This window comes from Loxodonta africana, chromosome 2 (genome assembly GCF_030014295.1).
Source record: "Loxodonta africana isolate mLoxAfr1 chromosome 2, mLoxAfr1.hap2, whole genome shotgun sequence".
Taxonomy (NCBI): domain Eukaryota; kingdom Metazoa; phylum Chordata; class Mammalia; order Proboscidea; family Elephantidae; genus Loxodonta; species Loxodonta africana.
In genome coordinates, this window is record NC_087343.1 from 165,404,105 (window position 1) to 165,431,467 (window position 27,363).

At 38.5% G+C, this 27,363-nt stretch overlaps 1 protein-coding gene across 1 annotated transcript in view; it reads right to left on the minus strand.

The window, feature by feature from the left end:
* Positions 1-10,452: 10,452 nt before the first annotated feature.
* The window catches only part of DCTN4 (dynactin subunit 4), a 31,141-nt gene continuing 14,230 nt past the window's right edge, over positions 10,453-27,363 (minus strand). The window contains exons 5-13 of the mRNA XM_003404605.4: positions 26,297-26,404; positions 24,668-24,741; positions 24,138-24,250; positions 23,726-23,835; positions 21,094-21,167; positions 17,346-17,400; positions 16,204-16,311; positions 13,842-13,939; positions 10,453-11,241 (exon numbers count right to left, since the gene is read on the minus strand). Coding sequence (XP_003404653.2) covers positions 11,028-11,241; positions 13,842-13,939; positions 16,204-16,311; positions 17,346-17,400; positions 21,094-21,167; positions 23,726-23,835; positions 24,138-24,250; positions 24,668-24,741; positions 26,297-26,404 — 954 coding nt within the window. The 3' untranslated portion in view covers positions 10,453-11,027. The remainder of the gene's footprint in view (positions 11,242-13,841; positions 13,940-16,203; positions 16,312-17,345; positions 17,401-21,093; positions 21,168-23,725; positions 23,836-24,137; positions 24,251-24,667; positions 24,742-26,296; positions 26,405-27,363) is intronic.

Sequence of the window (27,363 nt, forward strand, 5' to 3'; positions counted from 1 at the left end):
CCAGATCGGGCTCCGAAGGTCACCTGCCTGGTACGCTGGCTCCTGGTTCTGAAAACGATCGCTGTCGGCCCGTATTTGTTCGTTCTCTGTCTCTAAGTCTGTGTTTGTTGTTCAGAGTTCGTAGATTGTTATGTATGTGATCGATTCACTTGTTTTTCTGAGTCTTTGTTGCAAGAGGGATCCGCGGTAGCGTCCACCTAGTCTGCCATCTTGGCCCCGCCCCCCTTTTTATTGGTATTTATTGAGATGATTGTTTTTCTTCTTTGGTTGGTTGATACGGTGAATTACACTAATTGGTTTTTGAATGTTAAACCAACCTCACTTTCCCATGATAAACTCCATTTGATTATGATTGTATTATCCCTGTTATATGCTGGATTACATCTGCTAATACTTTGTTGAGAATTTTTGCATCTATGATCATGAGGGATCTTGGTTTGTAGTTTTCTTGTAATGACTTTCTCTGGTTTTAGTCTCAGAGTAAGGCTGGCTTCATAGATTATGTTGAGAAGTATTTCCTCATTTTCAATGTTCTAGAAGAGTTTGTGTAGAATTGGTGTTATTTCTTTCCTAAATGTTTGGTAGAATACACCAGTGAAGACATCTGGGCCTGAAGCTTTCTTTTGGGAAAAGTATTTTTTTTTTTTTTTTTTTTTTTTTACCACAAATTCAATTTAGTATAAGACTACCTGGGTTCCATTTCTTACTGAGTGAACTATGTTAAATTATGTCTTTCAAGGAATTGTTCATTTCATCTAACTTTGCAAACATACTAGCATAAAGTTGTTCTTAATATTCTCTTATCATTCTTTTGAAATGTGTAAGAGCTGTAGTGATGGCCACACTTTCATTCCTGATATTGGTAACTATGCCTTCTTTCTTTCATTCCTGGATAGCCTGGTTAGAGGTTTAAAAATTTTATTCATCTTCTCAAAGAACTTTTGATTTCATTTATTTTCTCTATTGCTTTTAGCTTCATCGATTTCAGCTCTTCTCCTTACCATTTCCTCACTACTGCTTGTGTTGGTTTTAATTTGCTCTTCTTTTTCTAGTTCCTTGAGATAGAAGCTTAAAACACAGATTTCATATACTCTTTTCTGATTAAGCATTTAATATTATGTTTCTTTATAAGTGCTATTTTTAGGTATATCTCACAATTTTTTTTCATATTTATTCAATTAAAATATTTTATAGTCTTTTTTTTTCAGTCATGAATTATTTAGAAGCACTATGAGTCGGAACTGACTCGATGGCACTGGGTTGGTTATGTTAATTTATCAATATTTGGGAATTTCCCAAATATCCCTATTGTTGATTTCTAGCTTTATTTTGTTCTGGTTAGAGAACATACTTTTATTTCAATTCCTTTGAATTTAAGTTTTTTAATGGCCTAGAATGCAGTCTATCTTGGAGAATGTTTCATATACACTTGAAAATAATGTGTTCTGCTGTTTTTCATTGGAATGTATAAATGTCAATAAAGTGAAATTGGTTCATCTTCTACGTTCTAATTTTCAGTCTACTTGTCCTAGTATTTACTGAGAGGTGTATGTTGTTGTTGTTAGGTGCCTTTTGAGTTGGTTCTAACTCATAGTGACCCTGTGTACAACAGATAACATCTCGTTATCCCTGATAACATTCCTTGTTCTGAGGTTTGATATTAACGTAGCAACTGCAGCTTCCTTTTGATTAGTCTTTGCATCCTTTTTAGTTTTTCCATCCTTTTAATCTATCTATATCATATTTACAGTTGGTTTTCATTTTTTTGTATTTTTTTTTGTAGAAAGTTGGGTCTTGCTTTCTAGAACATCTAATCTGATAAACTGTCTTTTAATTAAGGGTGTCTAAATCATCTACATTTAATGCAATTATTGATATGGTTGGATTTGAATTTACCAACTTGCTATTTCTTTTCTATTTATTTCATCTATTCTTTCTGTTTTTCTTCTTTCTGCCTGCTTTTGTATTGAGTAGTTTTATGATTCCATTTCACCTCCACTATTGGCTTAATTAATATTGATTGCCTTGGGTTTTACTAAAAAAAAGCTATACATCTTTAATTTATTGCAGCCTATCTTCAGATGATACTATACAATTTTATGCAGTAGAATGTCCAAAGCAAAAAACCAAACCCGTTGCCGTTGAGTCGATTCTGACTCATAGCAACCCTTTAGGACAGAGTAGAACTGCCTCATAAAGTTTCCAAGGAGCATCTGGTGGATTCAAACTGTTGACTGCTATGCTGCCAGGGTTTCTGTAGTATCGTGTAAGAACCTTGTAAACACAAGTCCAACTCCTCACTCCCAATCCTTTGTGCTATTATTGTCATACATTTTAATTTCACACATTATAACCCCCATAATGCATCGTTAATTCTTCTGCTTTAGAAAGTCAACTATATTTTAGAATGATTAAACTACTCTTCTACAATTATTATTATTATTTTTTTAACCATTTCCAGAGCTCTTTATTTTTGTGTGGATCCATGTTTATTTCTGGTATCATATTCTTTCTGCCTAAAGTACTTCTTTTAATGTTTTACAGTGCCTGTAAAACCCATTGCTGTCCAGCCAATTCTGACTCATAGTGACCCTATAGGACAGACTGCAACTGCCCCACAGAGTTTCCAAGGAGCACCTGGTGTATTCGAACTGCCAAGCTTTTCGTTAGCAGCCAGAGCACTTAACCACTACGTCACCAGGGTTTCCGTTTTACTGTACAGGTCTCCCAAAAGTGAATTATCTCAGATTTTATTTGTCTGAAAAAGTTCCAATTTCACATTTATTTTTTAAAGATTTTTTCACTAGGTAGAGAATTCTGGGTTGACAGTGGTCTTTTGTTTCTTTCAGAAATGTAAACGTCATTCTATCCTAGTTTTTAAAATTTCTGATGAGAATTCTTACCTTTGTTCTTATGTATGATTCTTTTTTCCAATGGCTGTCTTCAAGATTTTTCCTTATAGTTCCTACTTCTGTACTGATATCTGTTCATAAATGTTGTATATATTTTCACTTAGATTCTTTAACACGTTAATCAGAGCTAAAGTCTCTGATATTCCTAACATCTGGATCATAATCTGTACATAGTCCTGTTGATTGCTTTGTCTATGGAAAATGCATTGGTTTTTCTTGCTTGTGTCTCATAATTTGTGATTGAGTTCCAGTCATTATTTACATAACAGTAGAGACAGGTAAACAGTATTAATGCCTGGAAATGGGCAAGCTGCTTCTTCTGTCAAGCCATTTGTGTGGGGATTGGTCAATCTCATTAGGAACTGAATTGGATTTGGGTTTTGTTGTTATGGTTACCTGCAGTGCACCACAGGTTTTAAATACTCTACCATTATTTTGTGCTTTAGGTTGGGCTCCGGTGCTGATGAACTTTTCTCAAGTGTTCATGTTTCATCCTTAGCTTTCAGCCATCCTGCATGCCAGCACTATAGTGTTAAGTCTCTTTCCATACCCGTACCCTGGCATTCTGCTTCTGTAAAGATCACAGCCAAGAAAACACTGAGGGGAAATTCTACTGTCATATGGGGCTGCTTTGAGTTGTAATTAACTCTATGGCACCCAACAGCAAAACCACCCACCCCCCAGCAGCTGATACTTGTTACCAGCCGCTTGCTAGACTGGTATTGGGATAGTGGGAGGGAAGTTGTCTCCCTCAGTCTCTACCTGGCCCTTGGGAATGGGGCTTTTCTCAACATTCTTGCTCCTCCCTGTGGCAGCCAAACTCTGCTTTGTATCTGTGGATGGTCTTGTGGGGGACAGAGTTTTCTGCCCTTCCCCTCAGTGGTTATTGTTGTTGTGTGCTGTTGAGTCAATTCTGACTCATAGCCACCCTACAGGACAGAATAGAACTGCCCCATTGGATTTCCTAGGTTGTAATCTTTATGAGAACAGATCACCAGGTCTTTTCTGCAGCAGAGCTGCTGGTGGGTTCCAACCATTGACCTTTCAGTTAACAGCTGAGTGCTTAGCCACTGTGGCATCAGGGCTTTTAATGGTATTGGTATAGAATCCTGGCTCAGGGCTATATCTTGTCCCTTCTTTCTGCCCCAGTGGCTACGGGCTTTTGCTTCTTATGCCTGGAGGGCCTGGGCAAGGGAACAGAACCTCCTGCATGCCTCCAAACCAAAGGAAGCTCTTTACAGCTCTCAGTCCACCTCAGTCTTTCTCATGAACACCTGGTGGAGGTTTTGGAAAGGAGCTTATGAATGCATGCAAGCTTCCCTTGTGTCTTGGGCTCCCAGGGGTCCTATACTGTCATGTGAGCCCAAACTTCGCCCTTTGCAATTCTTTTAGTTGGTATCTTCTTACCTGCTTGTATGGTGACCAACACCTCTTCCTTTCATGCTCTGCTACAGTTAGCCAGCCTATACATCTCCTTGAAGGGTTCTGTCCCTCCTTGAAATTCAAGCTATTTGACTGCCTTGCAACATCAGTTCTCTAATGGATCCAAAAAAATTATGGTTTTGTCATTTGTCCACTTTTTCTTGTTAAAAGTGGGAGTGACACTTTCTTCAGATGTCTACATTGCAGGCAGATGTGGAACTCCTAAGTTACTTCATTTTACTTAAATTTAAGAGGGAAATTTCCATCACTACTGTAAATGAACAACTTGTATCGCATGCTACAATGTGATGGAATGCTTTTGTGTGGCCTTGCTTGCCATGGCCTTGTAACTCCCACAAATGACTGGGTGGGACCAAAATGTGTATGGAGCCCTAAGGAGGGGTTTTGCCATCCTGCTGGGCTTGAAATGAGCCACCCCAGAAGTGGGAAAGAGAGGATCCCACCACCATAAGGGAAGAACAGCCAAGAGCAGAGTATGTCCTTTGGATCCAGGGTTCCTGTGCCGAGAAGCTCCTGGAGCCTGGAGATGTTATAGCAGCAGAGACCGGCAAGGGAGTCCAGTACATGGTGTGGTGGGCTTCCTGGCCCATGGAGTGAAAAAGCTGAGTGCTTCTGGGCAGGAGGCTTGCTGGTGGAGTGGGGTGCCTCTGGGTACTTATTGGCAGAGCTAAAAGAGCCTTGTAACACTTGCCCGAGCAGGGTAGAGGCTGAGGGCCGGGCCGGAGGCATGCCAATGGGCATGGCTGGGAAGAGCCTGTCCTGATAGAAGAACTGTATCCTAAGCCTGAATTGTAACCTGTTACTTCCCTAATAAACCCCATAATCGTGAGTATCGTCTGTGAGTTCTGTGTGGCCATTGCAATGAATTATTCAGCCTAGTAGAGAAGTAGAGAGTGCCATGGGAGGGACGGTTGGAGAACTGGCGGAGAGAGGAGGCATGTACGACCCCTACCTCATAGGAATCAGCCTTGGGCTGCTGATCTGGATTCTCCCTCCCCCAAGTGAACTTAGAGGAGGTCAGACACCACCTCCACTCTGTTTTTACACATGCTTAGATGTAGCCTTAAAAAATACAACGGGAATAAAACAATGTTATTTAGTAAGTAGCTACTGTTGCCTGTCAAAAGCTCTGAGCCACAAGTCTGTTAAAAAAATTGAGGAAGTATCAGATGTTAGAAACATGATATTATCAATACTTTCTCCTTGATTTAACCAGAAGGGCAGCAAAACAAAATAAAACCTAAGAAGGAAACAATTTTTTTATCATGTGATTTTTACTTAATGTCACTTGCATTTAACATTTAAAGTTAATACCTTGCATCCCATGCAATGAGATGTATTTAAATGAGGATAAAGTTATGAACTACAATCCAGCAAGTGATTTAGCTCTTTGATATTTTGAGTTTGATCCAGGGGGCCCCTGGAATGAAGTTTAGGAGAAAGAGATGACAAAGAGGGCTGGATTTGGCTTTCAGGGAGTATGCAGTCCATTTCAGGGACCTGACACATACAAAAGCCCATAATACAGAAGAGGTAAATGCCCTGCAGGGGTAAAGTGCTATGGATTAAGATTATATCTGGGTGGCAAATAGGGAGAGATGGAAACAGAAAAGTAATTCTGGAAGAGATGCAGAGAGAGGGAAGAATATTCTAGGTAGAGAAAACACTACAGCAAAAAAAAAAAAAAAAAACCACAAAGCAGTTAAGACATTTGGCTTATGACAAAAAGAGGCACGTGTGTACAGATCTTTACCTTTTTAGTATAACTTGTTTGCCATCCAGTCGATTCCAACTCAGCAACCCCAGAAGACAGAGCAGAACTGCCCTGTAGGGTTTCCAAGGCTGTATTCATCATGGAAGCAGACTGCCCCATCTTTCTCCTGCAGAGCAGCTGGTGGGTTCAAACCACTAACCTTTCAGTTAGCAGCCAAGCGCTTAAACACTGCACCACCACAGATACATATATGAGACCCAGCCCTTACCCCCACCTCCCCAAATTCATCTACTACTCTTCCCCCCATGGCTCACTCCACCCCAACCACACTAGCTTGCTCGTTGTTCCTGAAACATCCCAGGCAGACTCCCTCTCAGGAGTGCATTACATTAAAAAGATAAAAGAGCAAAAGCTATATAAATACGGAAAAGAATGCTGTTGTTTATTTGTCAAGTACTGGGTGTCTACCATTGCCAGACATTGCTGTATGCTCTGCAGAGATACTGTAATTAAAAAAAGAAAAAACAAAACATCTGGTCTAATGGAGCTTGTATTCCAGTATGAGCTAGAAAATAAACAAGCACAGTGTACTGGATGATTAGTCCTACGGAAAACAATGAAGAAAAGAAGTGGGATGGAGAATGTGTTTAGAGAACGGGAGTTTGCAACATTAAATAGGGTTAAAAAACCCCACTGCCATCAAGTTGATTCTGACTCAGTGACCCAAAAGGACAGAGTAGAACTACCACATAGGGTTTCCGTGGAGCCAGCTGGTGGATCTGAACTGCCGACCTTTTGGTTAGCAGCCAAGCTCTTAACCACTGTGCCACCAGGGTTCCCTTAAATATGTTTATAGAAGGTTAAGTAGATACTGAGACTAGACCTAAGAAGGACTGTATTGGACCTAAGTAGGAAACCTTTGAGCAAAGACCTGAATGTGGTGAGGGTGTGAGCTATGCACATACCTGGGAGAAGAGCTTTCTAGGCAAAGGCCCTGAGAGGGAGTCTGCCTGGGGTGTTTCATGAACAGCAACAAGGCTAGAGTGGCTGGGGTGGAGCATGAGGGGAAGAGTAGTAGATGAATTTGTGGAGGTGGGGTAAGAGCTGGGTCTCAGATCATATACCTCATAAGCTATTGTAAGGACTTTGTATTTCTCACTTGAGCAAGCTAAGAAGTCTTTCAAGGGTCTTAAGCAGAGAAGAGATGGCTGTTGAGGAGAAAACTAACTAAAAGAGTATGGGCCAAGATCAGGGTGGTTTCAGGGAAAGTAGTTTGGATACTACGTTAAGAACCTAAGGGTCTAGGAAGAAGATCATGGCTTGGCCCAGTATAGTAATGGCGGAGATAGTGTGGCCAGTCTGAAGGTAGGGCTAACAGGATGTGGCATATAAGAGGAGTCAAAGGTGATGCCAAGGTTTTTGATCTGAGCAACTGGAAGGATATAGTCGCCACTTAGTTGGGGACAACTACAGGAGAGGCAGATGTGCTAAGGGAAAATTCAGGCTGTGGTTTTGGATTATCAGAGAATATTTCAGAGTTTGCATTCAAATTTGGAGATGGCCTGAAAACTGGGCGAGGTCATTTAAAGAGTGTAGAGAGAAAAGATGCATAAGAAGCAAGACCTGATTCGTGTCAAGGCTGAGGAGACGGGGAAGAATCTGCAAAGGATATGGAAGAAAAGTTGCCAGTGGGGTAGAAAGAAAACCAGGTGTCCTGGAAACCACGCGAAGAGTCTCAAGGAGACGGGTGAGATCAACTGTCAGATTCTACTGGAAGGTTAAGAAGATAAAAACTGAGATTTGGCAGTTCTATTTAGCAATGTGGAGATCTTTGGTGACCTTGATGAGATCAGTTTTGGTGACGTGGTAGGGGTAACAGCATAACTGGAATGGGTTCAGGTGAGAATGGGAAGAGAGGAACTGGTTGATAGTAGTTTTGTATTAAAGGAAGTAGAGGAATGGAGGTAAACGGCAGAAGGGTATGAGGTCAGCTTTTTTTTTTTTAAGATGAGAAAATCAGAGGATGTTGATGGAACTGATTCAGGACAGGGAAAAATTAAGAGGCGTGGGGGGGTGGGGGTGGCGGCAATTGCTGACATGATATCCCTGAATAGGCACAAGGATGGGATCTAGTGCATGAAGTGGTGAGACTGGCTTTAGACAGGAGGGGCATGAACAATTCATCTAGAGTAACAGGAGGGAAGAATATATGGGTATAGGCGAAGGTGAGTGGCTACTTGTCGGACTGGACTATTTTGTATATTGGGAAGGATATCTTTGGGGAGCAATGACCCAGGATTAAAGCTGGTAGAGAACAAAACAGCATTTATATAATGGCTTACCTATATAATGTTCTGGTGAACTAATCTGATATGAAGTTTTAGTTTAGTTCATTTAAAGAAATGGTAGAAGACAGCATGGCCCACTGATTTTCATATACCAGTGCTCTTGATTCTCCCCCATCTTCTGACTGTGAGCCGTGCTGGTTCGGTCTTCATGAACCCAAACAAAAGACACACTCAAGCTTCATCTGCTTTATTTTACTACATTAAGTTACGCAATAAGGCAAAACAGTAACCTGTCATTAATAAACATCAAGAAGGAGTGCCTCTTATTCCCAAAAGGGACCAAGGAAGATGCTTCTTCACAAACATGGATGACATTTAGCGCATGACACCTATTTTTTTTTTTTGCAACAAAAGAAAACTTCAGTGGGTTAATAGAATCACAAATCTGAATTAACTTAGACTTAAGTTTCCAAAACTTACAGTTTCAAGTGCTAACAGCATCTAATTCCCTTGTAGCGGTCCTCACTGACTACGCATTAAACAACCCTACCCCTGATCTAACATAAAAAAGCAACAAATACGACTCCTAATTCACCAGCTGAATCAGGAACCATTTCTGTGCACACATAAAATACCAGCTTATACTAAAACTATCTGGAGGAAACATTAAACCCATGGCTCTGTTATTCTGCAAGTTAATTTGGCTTCTGAAGAAATTCTTATTCTATGACCAAAAAGTGTTTTTGTGGGGGTATGAGACCCATTACCTTATTACTTTAGGGAATATACACGGGCTTTCTGCCATAAACACATGACATACAACTGTGTGCAGGCTATGCAAATGTGTAAACATATGAAGCTATTCTCTACCCTGATGCCCATTTCCTTCACTGGCGATTATGGAGCAGTGGCTTCATAGGTAGTGAAAAAAAAAATTACTCTGACACCCTGTGGGGTTACAAAAACTTAAAACTCTTCCTATAGTCTGAAAGTTTGTCATTATCCAACCCCTACCCCAAGTCCTAAGAGGCTAAACCCTACTGAACACTGTCATAGATACAAGTCATTTTTTCTTACACTGCAGCATATATATTACTCTGTAGGAATATTGTTTCATATAACTGACTTGACCTCAAGAGTACAATTTAGTGTCTTTCAAAGGCTTCCTAAATGCTTCTATCTTTCAAGGGGGAGCTGACAAGTTACTTTGTCCTGTCTGTGGTCTAGATGACAGTTTATCTTTTTTCTTTTTTTCAAACGAAAGACTTCAAATTAAAAACCAGGGTAAACAGGAAATTTCTCTTTCCCCCAAATGTCTGTTGGCCACTTGCTAACAATGCATTTACTGAAAATGTAGTGCAGCTGGTGGTATACTTTGTCAAATTTCATTTTAGAAAACATCACAGACATTAAGGTTAGCAACCCAACTTCGGAATACCAAGGGAAACAGCATGTGTGCTGTCTGGCCAGCATTCTGGCCTATCTGCTGAACTAATTTTATAGTTTACAATCAAAATGGTCTTACTTGACACACCAAACGATAAAAGTCATAACTTCAGGAAGGGGAAAAGGTTCTCTTTCTTCCTATCTAGTTTTGGATTCAAAAAACTGTATGTAACTGTCAAATTTCTCTTTCAAATCAACAGAAAGAACAGTAATTCAGATGATGCCTAAAAAAAAAATCTAACCTTTAAAATGTTTTCTGCATTCTTGGAGTGAACTTGTTCACTCAAGTTTCTTTTGGACTCTTTCCAGATCCCAAATACTCTGAACAATTTATGGAGTTCAAGAAGCAGAGCAGAGTGGGTAGGGAGTAAGACATACCAGGACTGCCTCCCTGTGGCAGTATCAGTCCCTGGATATTACGGCAATATTTAAATGAACAGAATTTGCCACCCTCTTGACACAACAGGTAATTATCTGCTTCTCAAATTCTTCTTAAAAGACAAAGTTTCATAGTCTACTGAGGAAAAAAATTCAGAGCAATCAATAAATGAAAGTGTCCTGTTCTGTTTTCATTAAGAGAGCAAATGAGAGTGCCTCAAGAATTTCACAGGTTGTTCTAATCATCACAAAGCTAAAGACAATGTGACGATTCTATTTTTTTTTTTTTTGGTCTGGTCAAATGGCAGTTTATGGCAAGATGGGAGCCAAGATGGAAAGTGAGGGGACATGTTCAGACTGAAGATAATTAATGCAATGCAAAAAGCAGCTGGTACATTGAGACCAACACTGAACCATTAGGAGCAGGTCCACCTTTGGGTTATAACTTTAAGCGGTTATCACTAAGTTTCATATATGAGATTCAGACACTTTGTGAGATCAAACTGGGAGATGTTATGGTCAGAGCGTCTTAGGTGGTAAATCTTACACCACTCCAAGGAACAGCTGTCCCCTTTCCTGGGATGGATCTATGCTGCTGTTATTCAACATGCAGGGATTGGTGAGGGAGACACACGTTTACCGGTGTTACAGAAGGGACAGCAAGAAGAACAGCAGTTTCCCTGTGTTCCTAATACCTTGCCTATGCCCCCACTCTCCTAAAAATAGGATTCAGTAGTGCATGGGTACATCGTTAATAAACAAGGCCTAACGGAGCAGTGGCTTTGATATTTTAACACAGGTTCGTGTAGACACTGTCCTCGGGGATCTGCCTACCAGTGGAAACCTTTAAGGAAGAAGAGGGCCCAAGCTGAGTTCCACATGCTGAGTGAGCCAGATGACTTCTGTGCCCTGGTCACTTTCTTCGATGGGGCGGATGGGCGCTGCCAGGTTTTTAAAATCATGTTTCATCTTAAAGCACACGGTCACTTCGCCCTCCTCACGTTGTGGGGTAACTTTGATGAAAATTCCCACTTTGTTGGCCTTTCTGAAGGCTATAATGCTGTGAGAGGAAATCAGCACAGCATTAGGTCACAAGTCTGTCAAACCACTAAAAGAGTCATTTTATGTCTTAACAGGAAATCCCTGAAGACAAGATCTGACCACTACCCCATTTACCAGCAATGAAGTTTCTTCAGCAAAATGATGATCTTTTCATTTTTTTTTTTTGTATTACAAAACTAAAATATAGCTACAAAAAATTCAAAGGGAAAAAAGTTAGTCTTTTCCCTTCTTTTCCCCTTCAACGCACCACCCTCCAGAAGAAAACTCTCAACGCTTTGGTTCTTAGCCTACCATTTTCTGTGAACTTACACTTTTCTGTTTTAGAAAACACAAGTGGGGCATATTATTTCATAACTTTTTCCCCCACTTAATACATATAGCACAAACACCTTTTCAGATTGGTATATATAGACTGTGGTCTTTCTTTTTAATGGTTGCACAGTATTCTATCACATATTTAGCATAACTGGTATACATTGATGTTGTGGCCAATTTTCTTCTATTATAAACAATGCAGCTGTGACTATCCCTTTACATCTATCTTTGTGCACATGTGGTGGTAACATTTTTATTAGCTATAGAACTGTGGGAAGTTTTAAGAACTCAGAGTTTTAAGGGAATTTCAATAAATCAGTGGTTTTCATAACTAACCTCTGTAAATTAGGAATTTTAAGAATAGAAAAAAGTCTCTCCAGTTGAGGTTTCCATTTCAGGTTTCCCTCATAAGTGCTTTAATAACTTAGCTTCAGTAAGTAAAAGGGCAACAAAATAAAAAGAATCTGACTGACTACCCAAATGATACTCAGGTACTCTAAGTTACTAGAATTAAACATTTGCATATTTATACAGTATTACAGTATTAACTTCCAGATATTTTAAAGTTCTATAAAATACATTATTGTGAAATGTAATTAACTCATTTTTCTATTAATCTGTCATGTACTTTGGCTGGAATATATGATATTTTAGAATATTGTTCCAGAAGTTTACCTTGGCTTAACAAACTTGTGTATCTAATTAATACAATTTAAGGACACAACCACAGTCACTATGAGTCTGGACAGCAAAACGCATGGATTTCAGAGAATGTATTTTGTATTGTACTAATTAACCAAACCCTTGATTTGTATCAAATTCATATGCCAAAAAAAAAAAAAATTCAAATGGTTAAGAACAGTGTAAAGTAAAAAGTAAGTTGTTCTCTCTCATTATTAATTTTCCAAGCAACCACTGATATCTGGAGAGCTTTTAAAAAAATTTTAGATTTCTAGTCTCCACCTAGGACTGCTAAAGACAATCTCTGGGGATGGGATATCGGATTCTAAAGAATGAAAAACAAAACAAAGAACCCGCCCTGGTGTTTTCTCAAGTTAACCCAAATTTGGTAATCACTGTACTAATCTCACCTTCACTTTATTTTTTCCAACTCTCCCCAGGTTCTCCAGGTTCTCTCCAGTATCTTGCTGAGGGAACTTTCAATCATTCTGCTAAAAACCTTGAAATGGTCCCTGTGCCCATTTATTAAGCTAATGTTTTCCACCCCCAAACCCACCTTTCTATACCTGGCTTTGTGACACAGGACTCTGCTAAACACATTTCTGCTTGGTAGGCTGGCTCCTGTCAGGCTCTGTCAACAGAGGCTCTAATAGGAGACTAGGAGCCTGGAGGAAGAAAGGCCTTGCTCCTCTCTGCGAGCTTCCTGTTTGTAATTTCTGTGCGCATCACTTCAGCTATGTTTCTTCACCCCAAAAGTGGCAGTATCCATTTGCAGATTTCCAGCTCTTGCATTCCTCTGCCAGCTTGTTGAGGTGTCAGCACCAGCCACGCAGTACTCCCTCCACTGCATCCCCAGAGGTCCGAGTTTCAGCTCTACATGGCTCCTCCTTCAAGCTGCTAAATTTTAATAATTCTAACCATTTCCCTCTGTTTCCTCAGCATAGGGGTGGTAGCTGTTTCATAAAGTTGCTACCTCTGGGATACTCTAGAGTTCTATTTTACTCTTTCAGTTACCCATTTAACGTGTTTAACCTACTTAACAGTTCTTTGTATTAAATTCTCTCTGTTCAAATAATTGATGTGATTTATGCCTTTAGAAAGAATTCTGACTGATATATTCCCTATGCAGGGAAAGGTTTGGTTTTTTACTTCTCAGTTATTAGGTATGACAGAATAAAATCTATTAATTACTCTAAGGGGGAAGGTGGGAACAAATCCAACTGTTACTCGATAGGGATGGAATATTACACCCTATATCACATCCATTAGAAATTATGCACTTGAAAAACTTTCATTAACATGGAAAGACGTAAAAATATTTAAATGAAAAATAATGGCAAAAAAACTATTTACAGAATGATCTCAATGATGGAAGACATATCTGGAAGGACAAACACCAGAATGTTAATGGTGTTTACTGGTGTTTAATAATAGGTAATTTTTATTTTATTTCCTCTTCATGGCTTTATATTTTCCCAAATTTTCTACAGTATTAGCTTTTATAAATAGAAAAAATTATTTTAAATCCAGGTAAAAAAATTGGAATATATAAATGGTGGTGTGTGTGTGTGAGGGAGGGGGTGTCACAAAAAGATCACTCACTCAGGGTCATCCTGAAAGTCCTGGGGTTCTGCCAACTCATCATATTCTGCTGCTGCGTCCTTGCCAGCTAAAACAAGCTCTTTGGGAGGCACCACCACCTGGAGATCAACACGAAAAGGCCTGGCTCAGGAAGGGTCAGTGCGTGGTAGTATGTTTATTCAGTGCAATACAGTCAGGCACTGAATCAATCTAGACATACACAGTGAAACCTGGGAGAGCCTGAACTTGATAGGACTGCCTTGTTTTTCTGGGTCTCCCAACTTTTCTGCCTTTGACAGGGTGCAGTCCTACCACCTTTCTACGCTCGTTTTAGTGGAAAATATTTGAGTTTTCCTTTTACGACTATTTTCCTTTCTGCCTTATACAAGTTCTGGCTTTTGTAGGTTTTACTGTGTATGTAAACAGCAAGTTTCAGGAAACATAAAGCATTATATTAATGACATGGTGTTTTACAACACTGTTTCAGAATACATACATTTCAAGTAAAAGCATAAAAACAGAGAAATTCAAGGGAATGATAAAGTCAAGTGAGTAGTTACTTCATTGGGGCTGCAACGGTAAACTCAACTGGAGAAGATACATGGGGGCTGAACTGTGTCTTTAGTATTTTATTTCTTAGGAAGGTCGGGGTTACATGGGTGTTTGGTATATTAGTCTCTATACTTCTTGGTGTATCGGAAACATTTCATCATTTAAAAAAAAAAAAAAAATATTGTTCCAACACTGGATATTTTCAGAAATGAGAAGGCTGGGTATGTTTATGATTACAAAAACTGTTAAGAATCCTTCAGACTTATGTTGTAACTAGGCCTCAACTTTGCTATGTTAGAGGTTGACAGATAACAATATCAACGAAATTTGCAATTATGGCTATGAATGTGGCAAGGGGAGGTGTAGAGAGAGAAGGACAGAAAATCTACAAGCTGGCTGTAAGCAGCAGGCATTTCTTTCTTTCTCTGTCCTTAGTGGAGGTGCTTATTAGTGTTCTTTAAAACAAGAGCAAGGATAGATATAAACATCATCTCCTCTCTTTGGAAGTGATGCTAGTAAGTGAAATCATTAAAAACTAGCAGAAGAAAAGAGAAAATGGGGGTGAAGAAATTCTATGATAATAAGTATTGATACAGGGGTCCTTTCTACCAAATGGAAACCCTGGTGGCGTAGTGGTTAAGAGCTATGGTTGCTAACCAAAAGGTCGGCAGTTCGAATCCACCAGTTGCTCCTTGGAAACCCTATGGGGCAGTTCTACCCGGAATCGACTCAACGGCAACGGGTTTTGAATATCAGGCTGACTGCAGTTGTAAGTATGAATGTTACGAGTACTATGCTGAATTAAGAATCAGCAATAGATGGTATGTAGAGAAAAGTTCTTGATCTAAAATTTTAAGTACCAGATGAATCACCAAATGACAAAATGTAGAAAGGCCACATTTCATCCATTCAACAAACATTTAGTAAGAGTCATATTCACCCATTATGGTATTTTGTTAAACCCTGTTGCTGTCAAGTCAATTCCAACTCATAGTGACCCTACAGGACAGAGGAGACTGCCCCAAAGGGTTTCCAAGGCTGTAAATCTTTATAGAAGCGGACTGCCACATCTTTCTTCCACGGAGTGGCTGATGGATTTGAAATGCCAACCTTCTGGTTAGCAGCTGAGCACTTAACCACTGAGCTACCAGGGCTCCTTGATATTTAGTTAGTGCTATGTCTATATTTCATATAAGCTGAGGGAATCTAGAAGAGGCATACCAGCTTCTAAAAAGAGATGGTATTTTATATAAGCCTTGAAGAATAAGTATGTGCTAAATTCAAAGAGATGAGTGGGTGCGTGTTAGCGGGGTGGGGACAGGAGGGACACATTCGAGGGAAAAGGAATAGCATATGCAATGCTCCAGGTACCAGAGTTCACAGCCCCCTGATCTGCTTGGATCACAACCATCAATCTGTACTATTTGGAGACTGTAAATGTGGGGACTTGGGAGAAGATCATGCTGGAAGAACAGACAGAGGTAAGGTCATTAGGGAGCTTTCATGCTAGGCCAAGGAGTTTGGACTTCAACCCAAAGTCAGGGGGAAGCCAATAATTTCAGAAAGATCACCCTGGCAGCAACATGGAAGATGGACTGGAATGGACATAGGGAATGGGCTAAAAACTACGAGATCAGTTAGGGAGTCACTGTCACAGTACAGGTAAGACGTGGGAGTCTGTTTGGGGATAAAGTAAAAAACTTAGGAGGTGGAATCAAAAGAATTTGATGACTACTTGGATGTGGGGATGAAAGACAGTGTGCAGTCCTTTAAGACAGGTCAAATGAGGCTAAAGTCAGGGCCAGTCAGAATGAAGCAAAATATTTCTTACCTTAGCAGTGCTATTGATATTATCAGGGTCACCCTTCTCACACTCCAACAGAGTCACATGGGTGAGGTTCTCCACTGGATTTGTTAGAGTCAGGAGTACCTGGCTCTCCTGGGCCAGAGGAAAAACAACTCTCAGACATGCTGTAATACTGCCACATAGATTTACTTTCTTAGTTGCTACATCAAATATTCCACAAAATCATCACTCCTTGATTACCCCTGATCAATAAAACCTACCATTTTTACTTATACTATATATTCTGTGGAGCTGCTATTTCACCGAGGAAATAGGACTGATGCTATAGAAAGGGCCAGCCACTAGGTCCAGAAATTCTCAGGATTGTATGCTACATGACTTTTTAATAATTTACAACTCTTGCCCCACCCAGGCTGCCACTTAAAGCATGAAAAGAAGGGAGCCCTCATAAAGAGAAAAAGGGAGCCGTGCGCTACTAACATTAAAAAAAAAAAAAAGGTGCAAGATTATAAAAACCTTTTAATGTTTCTTAAACTATGATAATCTGTCCTTTTTTGGTACTCCCTTGAGATAAGCAATAGAATCTTTAAAATGAACAGAGACTACAGATAGAGGTGTCTTCATGATAGAGATGTCTTCATGAACATCATGAAAGAAAAGAGCTGAAGAGGCTGTTGCAGAATATTCTACAATTTAATTGGGGTACATGTGGTAGAAAGGAGTATAAATGAGACCCCAAGGAAGAAAAGGGCACCAGCAAAGAAGAAATCTAGCTGATTGCTGGTATAACACACATACACACACAGACACAGACACAGACACAGACACAGACACACACGAAGGTAAAAAATCCCTCCTCCACCCCAGCAGGAGAAGAGGAGCTAACCACGCCTGTGGGGGCCAGTATCTTCTCCTTTCCTTTCCCCACCTATGATTCTACCTCTACATTATGCACACTGATCCTTATACATACATTCCAAAGATGCTGCTGTCAGGAATCCCAGACTAAAGAAATTTAAAGTTTCAATCCCTTTATAATTCCCAACTTTATTCTTTTCTATCCCTTGTTCACACATTCTTGTGCCAAACACACAACCACCAACATACACACATTCATGCATCTTTGATCAATCCTTTCTTTTTCCGTTAGTAAGTAAGGTACTAACCTTCATGTAGCGAAGGTTGGGAATTGACATGATTCTCACTTCTGGGATATAATTGCTATGTATGATAAAAATATGCATTAATGCTTGCCAGAATCCCTTATTATTTTTTAGCTAGTGCAGCAAATAAAATATTTCACGTTAATTAGAACATATTACAGAAAAAGAATTTTAAATAATTGCACCATCACTGTGATAAGAAGCACTTAATACATGATATGAAACCAAATTTGTAATAAGTTCTTTGTAAAATCTTACATTTACTTTTAGTTTAGATCTTGTATGTGTGTATGTCATGGCAGATGTCTCCCTTATACATTTATTAAATATATTTGTTAAGATCTTATTTTATTAGTTTGTGTAATTCTGAAGAGGTAGCTGATTCTAGACTCCAAGGCTGATTTAATAATACATTTTATGGATTTTAACACTACCACATACTTACCAAACACTTATACAGCACTCACTATGTGCCAGATACTGTTCTAAGTACTTTACAAATATTAACTCAAGTAATCTCTTGAGACAGGTATAATTATGCCAATTTTACAAATGAAGAAACTAGACATACGGAGGAAAAATAACATGCTGGTAAGTGGCAGAATCAACACTCAAACCCAGGCAATGTGGCTCCAGGGTCCTTACTTTTAACCACTATGCTATGCCGCCTCTCAAATAGACAACAGAATATTGCACTTAGATGTGTTTGTTCTAGACTCAAAACTGCCCAAGTTCAAATCCCAGCTTAGCCTTTATATACTATGTGATTTGGGGCAAGATACTAACATCGCTGTGCCTTGGTTTTCTTAATCATAAAATGAAGACAATAATATCTATCTCTTGAGAGAGTTGTAAAGAATAAACTGGGTAACACATGCGAAAAGTGCTTAGAACAGTGCCTGAAACAAAAACACATAGGAATTGACTCAATGGCAATGGGTTTGGTTTATTGGTTTATTACGGAAGACAAAATCTTATATTGTGGAAACAAAGTGAAAATAAAAAATGCACCTTAGAATCAAGGCAATAAGGTATTTTAACTTCAGACCAGATATTTTTCATGGGGGCCATCAGTATTACTTGGTAACTTCATATAAATTCAAGAGCCTACTACTAAGGGTTTGGATTCAGCAGATCTCAAACGTGGCCAGAACATCTCTATTAAGATTCCCGGGCAATTCTGCCATGATGAAAAGAACACTTAAAAAAAACCTTTTTTTGTGTGTGTGTAAATAAATGTAACAAAAAGTCTGGCATCTCAACCGTTTTTATATGTACTATTCAGTGACATCAATGATATTCACTATCCATTTCAAAAAACTTTTTTCATCACCCTTCACCAAAATTCAGTATCCCTTATGCAGTAACTCTCCATTTCCCCCTCCCACACGCCTCGGTAACCACCAATAAACTTTCCTCTCTATGCATTTGCCTATTCTAGATATTTCATATAAGTGGGAACATACAGTATTTATCCTTTTGTGTCTGACTTCTTTTACTTAGTATAATCTTTTCAAAGTTTATCCATGTTGTACCATGTATGAGACTTAATTTCTCTTTATGGCTAAGTAATATTCCATTGTATGTCATCACCACATTTTGCTTATCCACTTATCTCCTGATAGACACTTAAGTTGTTTCTGCCTTTTGGCTACTGCGAATAATGCTGCAATGAACACTGGTGTACAAGTATCTGTTTGAGTTCCTGCTTTCAGTTCTTTTGCGTATATACTTGGGAGTGGAATTGCTGGGTCAGATGGTAATTCTGTGTTTAACTTTTTGAGGGACTGCCAAATTTTTCCACAGCTGTACCATTTTACATTCTCACTGGCAATGGATGAGGGTTTCAATTTCTCCATATCCTGGCAAACACTTGTTATTTTCTGCTCCTCTGGTAACAGCCATCCTAGTGAAGGTGAAGTGGTATCTCATTGTGGTTTTGACTTGCATTTCCCTAATGGCTAATGGCTATGAGTCAGACTCAACTCGACGGGCAACGAGTTTGGATTTGGTGGGTAATGGCTAAAGAGCATCTTTTCATGTGCTTGTTTGCCATTTGTATATCTTCTTTAGTGAAATGACTATTCAATTCTGTTGCTCATTTTTCTGACTGGGTTGTCTGTCTTTTTATTTTTGAGGTTGTAATGAAAAGAGCACTTTTTCTCAAAGCAAGTTTAAGAAACTGATATTAAACACTGTCTGCCATTCAGAGCTTCTGTAATGACTACAATTCTTAAATGAAAAAAGGAGCTTGTACCAGACTTCATATGGCCATTTTTGTCACTCTTTTCATTCCTAACCAGTCATGTACTAAACCACAGTGGTTAGGAAAATGCAACATGTTTTATAGTGATTTACAGCACAAACCATTTGTACACATAATATTTCATTTGATTCTTCTCAACAACCCTGAGAGGGAGGAAGCACAGGGGTTACTCGCATTTCAGAGATGAGGGAACTAAAGTTTAGACAGGTGCAATAAGTGACAGACCTCATACCGGGCCTTTCTAGCTCCTCCTAACTCACTAGGCCTGACCTTCTCCACCTTCTCGTCTGCCAGTGACTTGTTTTTAATTGCTGCATAATATTCTGTAGCATGAGTGCAACTCAATTTAATCATTTCCCTGCTGATGTTTAATCAGCTTGACAGAGAAATTATTTCCAACTCGCTGCCACTAAAATGTTACATGACACATCTTTATAAATATACCCTTATATACTGGTGCTTTAGGTTCTACAGAATAGATTCCTGAGATAGTATTGCTGGTTCAGGACTATGTAATTTGTCTTGATGTTCCCCATCACTCTCCAGATCAGGCTCCAGCAATTCACAATCCTACCAACAATGTTTGCAAACATGGGCTTCCCCACATCTGCACTAGTGCTAGATGCTATTTATTTTTTTAACTTTTGCTATCAAATCTCAGCATCTTTCCATATAGTTGTCAGCCATTTGGATTTCCTCTTCTGTATAAGCTCATTGTTCAAATCCTTTGCCCCACCTCCTCCCTCCTTTTTTATCTTTCCAATTCGTAGAACTCTGTATACCAGGGATATTAAAACTTTTATCTGTCAGGAGGGACAAATATTTTTTACTGCTCCACTGCCTGTCTCATGACTTTGCCGTTTATTTTGTCTTTTACAACTTACGTTTCGTTTTGTTAAGGTTGAATCTGTCTCTTTTCCTTAGTGACTTCTGTGTTTCCTGCCTTGCTTAGGAAGGGCTCTCTCACCCCAAGGTAAAGACAAATGTTTCCCTGATTAAAAACATTTTTTGTTTGTGATTTTTATATACAAAATGCTCTTCTACTGACAAGTCCTAGTGAGTTGACACTAACTTAATCACTTTTATCCCACTCGATGAAGTATATGAGAACACCAGTAAATAAAACCACTATACAGGGATACTATTCAATCTGCTATACTTTATTTTTACTGTACTTTTAAAAGATCATCCCGGAACTTAGGTACTTTATACTTGCTATGAATGAAGGGTGACTCTCCACCCAATAATCAACAGACCACACTACTATGATCACTGTGTCCCTGATACAAACACCTCTGATTCTAAGTCTTAAACTTCATAGTATGCAACTAAATTCAAAAGCTAAACAGAAACAGAACACAAGAAGATTCTGATGTAGTTCTTCTTTTCTTTTTTTGAGCCAAGAGTAAACACCATTCACAATGAAAAACCAAACAAAAACAAAAAATAAACAACAATTTTAAAAACCAAGCCCAAAATACTCACACAGCAACCAGTTGGATTTTGAATTTGATAGATGTTGGATTAAATTCTGGCTTGCTCAAATTATGTTCACATTTCTAAAAAAAAAAAAATATATATATATACATTAGAGGGAAAAAAAGAACGCACTTTACCAATTCATAGAGCTGCTAAATTCAGAAGAGTAACACTTACTAGTGTTTTGTTTTATTCTGCTAGAAGACGACACGTTTTAAAACAGTGTATGTCACTGATAACCAAAATTTACAAAGACGTTGTTTTTGGATTTTGGATGTAAGTGACCACACTATCCAATATCATTACACTTTTACGGTGCTTTAAAAAAAACTGAAATAACGGTTAACACATACTTACTTACTATGTGTGCCAAACAATGTACTCAGTGTCTTAAGTAGACTTAAAACATCACATTGCCCTTATGAGGTAGGGCTAGTAGGTACTATAACTTCTACATATGATGTGAATGGGGCACAGGAACGGTAAGTAAGCTGTGCAACTTCACAGAGCCAATAAGAATTGGAGCTGGGATTTGAATTCAAATAATGAGACTCCAGATCCTACGTTTAAAAAAGTTTAAAAGCACAGTAACCACTACTTTCTAGAATGTGTACTACATATACCTAGTTAAAAAATTTTTTAGGGGAAAGGGACAGTACTGACACATCTTGGCTATTGCAATTAGTGTCACAAAAACAATTTGTGTATGAAAAATTTAACATATGAAAAAGGTATACGTTATAAAGACATCCTGTTACCTGTCCCCTTGTTCCCCTCCCCAGAGTATATGCCCATTATGTCAAGGCTGCTAGTTTAAATGTTCTATTGATTTCCATTTGTTTGTTCCCTCAGATACTGAGGAAAGTATGTTAAAATTTTTGACAACGATTTGTCTGTTTCTGTATGTAGTGTTCTTAAATTTTGCTTTATATATTTTGAGTCTACATTATCTGGAACATACAAATTTAGAAATGTTACTTCCTCTTTGTGAATGGAATCTTTTCCTTTATGAAGTATCTCTTTTTAAAATTAGTATCTGCTCAATACATCTTTTTCCATCTATTTTTACTTTCAATCTTTCTGAATGCTCATGCTTGTGTTTCTTATAATCAGCATGTAGACAGGCTGTTGCATTTTTTAATTTAATCTACGAATTTTTTTTCTCCTTTAATAGAAGTTTAGTTCATTTAAGTTAACACAAATACTGACACATGTGGCTTCAAATCTGTCATCTTACTATATACTTTCTGTTTTTCTTTACCCCGTTATCTTCCTTTCTTTTAAAAAAAATTTCTCATTATGGAAAAATTTTAACATACACTAAATTACAGACTAGTTTTTTTTTTTTATTATAACCCCCCAAGTACCTAGCTTCAAAAATTAGCAACTCATGGCCAATCCTGTATCATCTATACTCTTGCCTACTCTGATTATTTTGAAATAAATCCCAGAGATCGTGTCATTCATCTATCAATAGTCTAATATATTTCTCTAAATGACAGGCATTTAAAAAAATACCAATACTATTATTAACACAAATAAACCCATAATTTTTCAGTAGAATAAAAAAATCCAACCAGTTTTTAAATTTCCCCAAAGGTTTTGTAAATTTTTCCTCATTTCCTTCACATTGTTTGGCTGATACGCCTCTTAAGTCTCTTTTAATCTAGAGCTTTACTGTCTGACACAGCAGCCGTCAGCCACACGTCGCTACTTAAAGAAGAGATTCAGTGCTTTAGTTGCACTAATCACACTTCAGGTGCTCAGCAGCCACGCAGGGCAAGCGGCTACTACGCTGGACAGTGCAGATACAGAACATTTCCATCATCGCACAGTGCTGATCTAAAAGTTTCTTTCCCATCTGCTGTTTTGTTTGTTCTGTGGACTCCCAGAGCCTGGATTTGCTGATTTTTCTTTAATTATTTTTTATTATTCTTTTTCATCTCCTCTCTACTAGCCTAAAAGTTGTAGTCTTTCACTATTCTTTCACTGGTTAGCACTATGTGCTTGGGTGAGTAACTTAATCTTCACATGCCTTGGTTTCCATATCTGTAAAGTCGGGATAACAATAATATCTACTTCGTAAGTTCTGATACATGCTGCAACATGAATGAACCCTGAAAACATGCTAAGTGAAATAAGTCAGACACAAAAGGACAAATATCATATGATCCCACTTACGTGTAACATTTAGAACAGGCAAATATATAGAAACCAAAGCTTATTAGTGGTATTAAGTGTAGGAATGAGGCGGGGGAAGGGAAGTTACTCCTTAAGGGGTAGAGAGTTTCTGTTAAGGGTAATGACAAAATTTGGAAATGGATAGTGGTGATGGTTGCACAACATGGTAAATGTAATTAATGTCACTGAATTGTACACATAAAATATGCTGAAATGGCAAATGTTTTGTTACATATAATTTTACAATAATAAAAAATATTCCTACTTCATAGATTTGTGAGGGTTGAGTTAATATATCAGGAGTATTTTAAATAGTGCCAGACACCTCATACATTTTTTGTGTTTTCTATTTTCACTACTTTCCAGAAGTCCTGACATTCATCAAATACCAATCATGTTTCCTTTATTTTTGGTTTTCTCTTACACAAATGGTAACTCTACAGGATGGAACACTTACCCGGCAGCGTAGGGACCGTTTTATCAGAAGATGCTTGTGGCGAGGATAGAGCTGTGAAGCACAGATTGGTTGGAAGTCTGGCTGTAAGAGGCGCTGCTGAAGAGTAGTCACTAGCACAAAAGGAAGAAGCCACACTTAATTTACTGGGACTTGCTCAAAATCTGACTTAATTGTAGTTGGTAATTACTTGAAGCAATGCTGCCTTTGTCAACAATGTTTTTTAAAAAAGCTACAACAGAAGTTTGATAGGTATTTAAAGTTCTTCAAACAACTGTATCTATTTTATTTTCTATATGATCATTTTACTACTAACAACTATGCCATTAAAAATCTCAGGTGACAAGGCATATAGTAACAAAAAGCAGAATTAGAACAATTAGAAAGAAAGAAGTAGGACAGTGTATAAAATTACCCTCTGTTAAATTTACTGGTCTTGTATAATAGTCTTCTGGGAGAGGTTCCACTTCATCTACAGCCTGAGCTGGCTCAATCTTTATCTCTTTTTGGTCTTCTCCTTCTTTAAGGCTAAAAGATAAAAAGCAGTGACTTCTCAAGGGTCTACCTGACTATCCTCAAAGTCTGTGATATCAATAATTGAAGTATTCTTCTAAATTTTCTATTTAGGTCACATCCTGCATTCCAGTTAATCTTTTCTAAACATGAGAATCTTATCCCTCAATGGCAACTCTTATTTACTTATTTTATCCTATTCCTTCAATATTTATTTGACACTTGCTTTTCTCCACAAATGGAAACCCTGGTGGTGTAGCGGTTAAGTGCTATGGCTGCTAACCAAAACGTCAGCAGTTCAAACCCGCCAGGCGCTCCTTGGAAACTCTATGGGCAGTTCTACTCTGTCCTATAGGGTCGCTATGAGTTGGAATCGACTCGACGGCACCGGGTATGTATTTCTCCACGAAGCCGTTTAATGTCCAAACTTACGAAAGTCCGGCAAGGGTACTGATGGATGCACCAGCTCGTGGTCGTTGAAGCCTGGTTCCAAGACCATATTTGTCCTAAAGAGAGTTCAGAAATTCCTATTAGAAATTCCATACTTACACATTCTATTTTTTTAAAAAAAAGAACTTTGGGAAGGACAGCATGAGAAGCTCAGGGAAATAAGCAAAAAAAATAAGAAAAAGAAAAGGCTAATTTAAAAGCTTTTAAAGAGAGTAATATGTAGCCCCAAGTCATTACCCTATTCTTCAAATAATAATGAAAAGCACCAACCATGGAGATTGGAGCTTGAAATTAGCATAAAAATATCTCAGCTACAGCTCAGGCCAGAACTATGTGGAGCGCCTAAGGCACACAACAAACGTCTTCCTGGAACACCTGTTACCATCCGCTAGCTTCTTCAGGGTCACCAATAATCATAAAAGAGAACTTACCACTACATGAATAGTATGTTGCTGTGGAGAGCCCCAAAATAGCAGCAGGTTGCAACAGAGACAAAAAAGCGCAGCATAAGATAGGAGCAAACTCATACAGCAGGGAGGTTACATGGGAAAGTTGGGAGAACAACGCATTTAACTTAAATTCTTCTCCTAAACACACACCAGAGCATATGCTGATTGTATCACTGGAAAATATTCATTTAGACTTCATTAAAGTCTTTGACAAATGCAGGTGCTCTGCAAGTTTTAATGTTTTATCAAATCCTAAACTAAATATTTTTACATGGACCTTACCAAACCTTAGGGTTTCAAATGGCTTAACCAATTCTCACATGGAAGCTGTGTGAAAAATTACTTAACTTTCTCAGGTCTTATTTTTCAAGTGTAAAATAGGGATGTACCCCCACAGGATTGCTGTGAGGATGAAAAAAGTGTGTAGAAAGTGCTTAGCACAGAGTATGGTGCATTGTCAGCATTTAAAAAATGTTTTTTATTAAATGTCAACTTGCTTGGCCCCAAGCAGGCACACAGAGAACTAGCCGTTCTGTGACAGCAAATAAAACCTGGGGACAATAACAAAAGTTCTAAAACCTAACTTCCTGCTTTAGATTGGTAGCATTTAAGCTAGTAAAGAATGACTTTCATAAATAATTCCTATAAAAAATTCCACTCACATGTATTGCTATTTATTTAACCACCCTGAATGCACTGTATAAAAGTCAGTGTTTTTGAACAAGTAATATGGGAAGGGGCCAAAATATTACACCTGGAGTGAGGAAACCACCACTACCAGGAGGTCACAGGTGGTCTACATGGGCAATACGAATAAAATCTACCACTAGTCCACCTTCTTCTCTGACTCCCAGAAATGCCTAAAAGCTATAGTTGAGTTCTGTAGTGCCTATAAGATTAACAGTAGTTTCTCTGGGCAATAATCAGAAAGACAGTGATGCAGAAAGAAACACAATTGTCCTGATAACTCAAAGTCACAGAACTAACGGCACGGCAAAAGCATAACTGCTGGACTTAAAACACCTGTGATTTGAGGAACACCTCTCTGTTACCCACCATTGAGAAATCTATGCACAAGGATCACTTTCTGAAATGGTCACTATTCTCATGCCACACAGGTTCATCAATGAACCGCGAAGTCCTGTTTGTACCAAACCCTCACCGAAAAAGCCAGAGGCATATAGTTTCGACGTCGTGCCAGTTTCTTGCGATCTCGCTCAACTTTCTCTTTCTGGGCAAGCTGCTGGTAATATTCAATCAGTTTGTTCATCTGTAACAAATCAAAGACTCAGTATCTGTGTAACGGAACATACAAAATTCATGAACTACACTAATGAGGCATATAACGATGAGAGATGACAAAATTGTTAAGGTAGGCAAGTTTGCCCTTTTCCTTCAAGGAGATTTCTCTTCATCACATGATCTGCTTTCAGGACTGAAATGGAACCTCCAAGTTTAACAAGAGAAAGAAATGGGAAATGAAAAGGTTTGGAAATTTCATTCTCTCTTTTCACTGCTCTTTTACTTCATTATCTATTTCCCCATTACTTATTGCTCCTATTCTTTCTGCACTGCCAGAGGACCATTTATCTCTAAGAACTGACGTTTCATACCTTTGCATATTTTTGAAACCTGTTTATAGGCATAGAGCTTTGATATGTATAAAAAATACAGGATTTTTCAATTTTTTTTACATACAAGGGATGAAGTTATTTTATAAGTTCCTTTTCACTTTAAGTATCATAAACTTTCCACCCAGTGCAAATACATCAAATACTTCCCATATGATACAAAAAGATACACCTTATTCTTTTTAAAGGCTGCATCGTACTCCCTAATATGATGTCCTATAAGGTATTTGACAATTTCCTATTATACCTCTTAAAGGGTCTCATGGTAGCTACTCTTGTCCTCTCAATTCAGCAGCAATTATTTTTTTTAGAAATCTGATCCTATCATCTTCCTGCTTAAAAACATCTAGAGGCTTCCCAAACTCCTTAACTTGGTCTGCATGGTCCTGCTTGGTCTGATCCCAAATACCACTCTTCCTTCACCTAATACTGTTCTCCACTCCAGTCACACTCATCCTCTTTTGCTTCTTGCCTAGAACTTGCTTAGCTTCTTCTAGCTCTTCCCACATGCTGTTCTTCTACCTTGAGAGCTTTCCCCTCTGTACCTGGCACCCTCAGATCTCAGGGCAATCTTCAGCTGCGGAACTAACAAGCTGAC